The sequence below is a fragment of the Dasypus novemcinctus genome, chromosome 9 (genome assembly GCF_030445035.2).
Source record: "Dasypus novemcinctus isolate mDasNov1 chromosome 9, mDasNov1.1.hap2, whole genome shotgun sequence".
In the NCBI taxonomy this organism is placed as follows: domain Eukaryota; kingdom Metazoa; phylum Chordata; class Mammalia; order Cingulata; family Dasypodidae; genus Dasypus; species Dasypus novemcinctus.
In genome coordinates this window covers 89,467,556-89,472,007 of record NC_080681.1, presented here as the reverse complement: position 1 = coordinate 89,472,007, position 4,452 = coordinate 89,467,556, and the positions used below count along the sequence as shown (strand labels likewise).

General features: G+C 44.6%; 1 protein-coding gene across 1 annotated transcript; it reads left to right on the top strand.

Moving 5' to 3' along the window:
• The first annotated feature begins 440 nt into the window (after window positions 1–440).
• Window positions 441–3,906, top strand: KLF17 (KLF transcription factor 17). The gene is made up of 3 exons (XM_058304723.2): window positions 441–1,260; window positions 1,594–1,838; window positions 3,353–3,906. Exons 1-2 carry the CDS (start codon window positions 444–446, stop codon window positions 1,836–1,838), a joined length of 1,062 nt encoding a protein of 353 aa, XP_058160706.2. The 5' UTR covers window positions 441–443; the 3' UTR covers window positions 3,353–3,906.
• The last annotated feature ends 546 nt before the right edge of the window (window positions 3,907–4,452 follow it).

The window sequence follows — 4,452 nt, the reverse complement described above, 5'->3', positions numbered from 1 at the left end:
TTTCTAAAGTTTTGCTAAAGCCAGAACCTCTCTGAAGCCTTCCATTTTTCTGACCTTTGTGGCTTTCTGTACCCCTTCTGCTGATTTGTGATGTACTTTCACTCTTACTCTTACATAAAATATGGAATTGAGGGTTTTCTCAGAGTTTTGTTGAAGGTGTAGGCTGTTGAATATCTTATTTGCTCTTTATTGTTTTGTATGAGAAAAAAAAATGCTAAGGAGAAAAAGTGGTGTGAGCCACATCTAGGCTTCCCTGGGACAGCCAGACTTGCATTCTAGAAAGTCAAGGTGGAGGATGATCTGGAAGCAGGATAATTCAGGCAAGATATGATGGAGGCCTGGATGATGGGGAAGAGGGACATGTGGAATTGGAATTTGAGCTGCAGTGAATTTTACCTTACTCTCTCCCCAAGGGCACCGAGAGGTCAGCATCCATCCTGGACATGTCACCATCTCCTGGAAGCAGTGGAGAGCACACCTCTTGGAACCATGACCCAAGAGGCATTCAACACTTTTCACAGGGCTCAGAGCTGGCGAGGACCCCCTTGTTGTCTGCTGGGGCACCCAGGCAGAATGCGGGTGAAGTGGGGCCACAGTTCAGTATGTCGCTGCCTGAGCATGGTGTGAGCTACTGCCCCCAAGCGACTCTTATACCTTCCCAGATGATTTACTATCAGGGAATGCCCTCTCAGCCAGGGATGATGACTTTCAAGGGGCCTCAGATGATGCCCTCAGTAAAGCCTAGTGTTCCAGGGGTGGCCCTGAACTTCAGTGGGAATCTAAGGATGCCTCCCAATGGGCCACCAGTCTCAGCTCCCAGTGGAGTCCCAGTGATGTCCCCCACCAGGGCAAATTATTCTGAACCTCTGTCAGTACCGTCTAACATAGCCTCTTTAACTCCTAAAATGTTATTGATCCCAACCATGCCTTCCACTGAGGCCCAGGCAGTGCTTCCCTCTTTGGCTCAAATGTTTCCCCTTAAAGATTCCCACAACCTTGGGATGCCCTTACCTGGGTCCCCAACACTGCTGGCTTTAGAATCCCAGGATCTTCTTGTGAGCCAGCCAGACTCCCGGGAAGATCCCTTCCTACCTGAGCAGTCCATACCTGCTCCACAGAGAGCAGAACAGAATTCCAGGGTGCGGGAAGGGGCACCAAGGAGATCCCCAGTTTCAAGGCCGTACCGCTGCCAGTATGAGAACTGTGGAAAAGCCTATACCAAACGTTCTCACCTTGTGAGTCACGAGCGCAAGCACACAGGTGAATGAGGTGTCAGAAAAGTGGGGTGGGTTGTGGGGGGAGCTTCCGTGCTTTAAATTTGTGGTGGGCCTTTGGTTTGTAATCATTCAGGTCTAGCCCCTCACCCTTTAAGCATGGAACCAAACTATACTGGCTCCACCAATTGCCATCCATAAAGATTGTGGGAGAGGCACTGTTGATCGTGTTGCCTTTTCATTGGTTTCTTGTCTTCCCTTTGGATTCACCTGCTTTGACTGCTCTGCCCTACTGAGACCCCAAGCCCTCGACCATTTTTTTCCTTCCACCTGCTGGCCTGTTTCTTTGCTTAAATCCCCTCTCCTATGTCACCCCTAGGGGAGAGGCCCTATGAATGCAAGTGGGAAGGCTGTACCTGGACTTTCTCCCGTTCCGATGAGCTTGGACGACATATGCGGATACACACCAGATATCGACCACATAAATGTGATCAGTGCGGCCGACAATTCATGAGATCTGACCATCTCAGGCAACACCAGAAGACTCATCTGCAGGGGTCTGGATCCCAAAACCCACAGGCCAATAGTGGACAGATGGATGATCCTCCTGCCCCAGATCTTTAGGTCAATCCCCCTTCCCCCCATTTTGGCCTTTCTACCCAAATCCTACCTTCCTCTGACCAGCTAGTCTCTTTGGGTATAGGCTTAGATGAAGACAGAGAAAGATTATGGGGCAATGTTGACGCCCAAGTGAAACTTTGGACCCAGTCAGGACTCCTCAAAATTCCTCTCTGTCTCAGATGCCCTCACTTCTCTGTGACCAGGTACTTGTGTCAAGTTTAGCTGGATGGGAAGATGTAGCACAGTAACGAGGGAGAGCATTTTTAAGCCTTTTGTCTTATGTCACTCCCCAGCTTGAAACCCTTTAGTGATTCCCCTTTGCCTGCTGGATAAAATCCAAGTTCTTATCTCCCATAGTTTCTAGACCCAGAATATGTTCAAATCCTGAATTTATCCACCTATTAGCCATGTGTTTTGTTTTGTTTTTAAATCTATCATCTATCGCTAATCTATCATTATTTATATTTGTAACATTTGGGAGTGGACTGCATACATCATGTTCCTTGAACACATAAAACTTCCATGTACATTTCCTAATGTACTTGTGTAACCACCTTAAGTGCAGTTATCAAATTCAAGAAAATGTTAACATTTGTATAAAACTTAGAGTATACATATTCCAGTTTTTTCATATGTCCCAATAATGTCCTTTTGAGCTGTTTCTTCTCCTTTATTAGATCCCGTCCAGGATGTCATGTTCTATATTTAATTGTCACAGTCTCTTTAGTGGTACTTTCTTTAATTATGGAAACATATATACATATATTTCCATCGCAATCACTTCCACAGATACCTCAGTGGGATTAATCACATTCAAAATGTTATTACCCTCACCAACAACCATTACCAGAACTTTCCGATAACCCTAAGCAAACCCTACATCCAATATGTGTGAATTCCCCTATGAATGCCTCTTGTCCCTTGTAACCTGTACTCTGCTTTCTGTCTCTAAGTTTACGTATTCTCCAGTATTTTCTTTGTGGCTATCATGAACTTAAATGTAACATCCTAAATGTATAACGATTTTGTTTGGTTTGAAATCAACTTAGCTTTAATAGTATACACAGACTATGTTCTTGTGTACCTCCCTACCCCAACTTTATGTAGTTCTTGTCACAAATTACATATTTATATATTGTGAGTTCAAAACCACTGATTTTTCTTTACTTTTTATACATTTGCCTTTTAGATCCTGGTAGGAAGTAAAATGTGGAGTTACAAACCAAATATAAATTGGTACTGGCATTTATATTTATCCATGTAGTTATCTTTACTGGAAGAATATGTTGTCTCCAGAACCCAGAAAGGATGTTGTGACTTTTGAGAAGGTCACAAGCTATTTCTGAATAGGGTCAGGGATGGAATGACCCGTGGTTTATCAAATAATTTTTTGGAATTTAACCAAGAATAATTTGCATTCTGTGTGGCACAATGACCCATTCCCTCTTTGTAAGCTCTGAGTGTAAATTGTGAATATTTGCATGTCCCTAATGAGTGTGTTAAATGACTCTCCCCAGAGGAGGGTATTATCAATATAATACCACACCTGTGTTCCTGGAAGAAAGTGGATGCAGTTAAATCTTGCCTGCAACTGTAAAGATCGTGATGGCACGGCTGCTCAAGCACCCCATGGGTAGCCTGGTAAAGAGGTTGCATCCCTTCAGAGATGAAGGCAAACTGAATCTGAGAGACTGTTGGAATACACTGAACAGAATTTATGACAGCAAAATATTTGCCAACTGCTGGCCAGATGAAATCAACAATTTTAATATTGGGTATGGGGACCTTGAACCACAGCATCAGACTGAGGAATCCAGCGTGAGGCACCAATCCTGCTTTCCAGGATTAAGAACAGGCAGGTCGCCGTGCCACGAGGAGAAGCGGTGCCCATTCCCCTGGCGGGCAGCACAGAGCCCTGTGGTGCCTGGAGTAACTGTATAAAAAGACTCTGGCAGCCTTCCACAAAAAGTCCAGGAAGCTGAAAGTTCCCCAGTGGGTAGACATTGTCCAGCTGGCCCTACGACAAGAACGGGTTCTAGACAGCAGCGCAGTACCTCCACCTCTGGGGTGGTGCATGGGCCGCTCCATGACCACGATCTACAGATGTCAGAAAAGGTGTCATGCCCAGCGGTTTCAGCTGAGGCTCCAAGAGTGGCCGCCACTTCATCCAAGCCCTAGAGGGGCCAAAAATAGTTGAAAAGGACCAACATGGGGCCTGCAAACTGACACCTCAGGGACAGATCTGGACAGAATCTCCAGACAGGGCCAGCTGCCAACAAGAAACATTAGAACAAATAATGCTGGGTTAATAAAATGCCTCATTCATTAAAAAACAAAACAGTGAGAGAATTTGTAATTAGTTTTCATGGACGTATTAGTTTTACCAAGCCAATTTGTACGTGTCAGAGACTTAATTTAATTTTTAATTCTTAATCATTGGGCAGAACATCTATGTCCACCGAAGGATATTTTAGGGTTAGAGAAGGGGGGACTTTTAAAGAATATCCTGTTTATGAATTTCTTCCTTTAGAGAATCTCAAATTAGTGTTAGGATTAAGGACCTATCCCATACAATGGTTGTATGGTTTAAGGATCCCCTGGGCTTATGTTGGGTTTG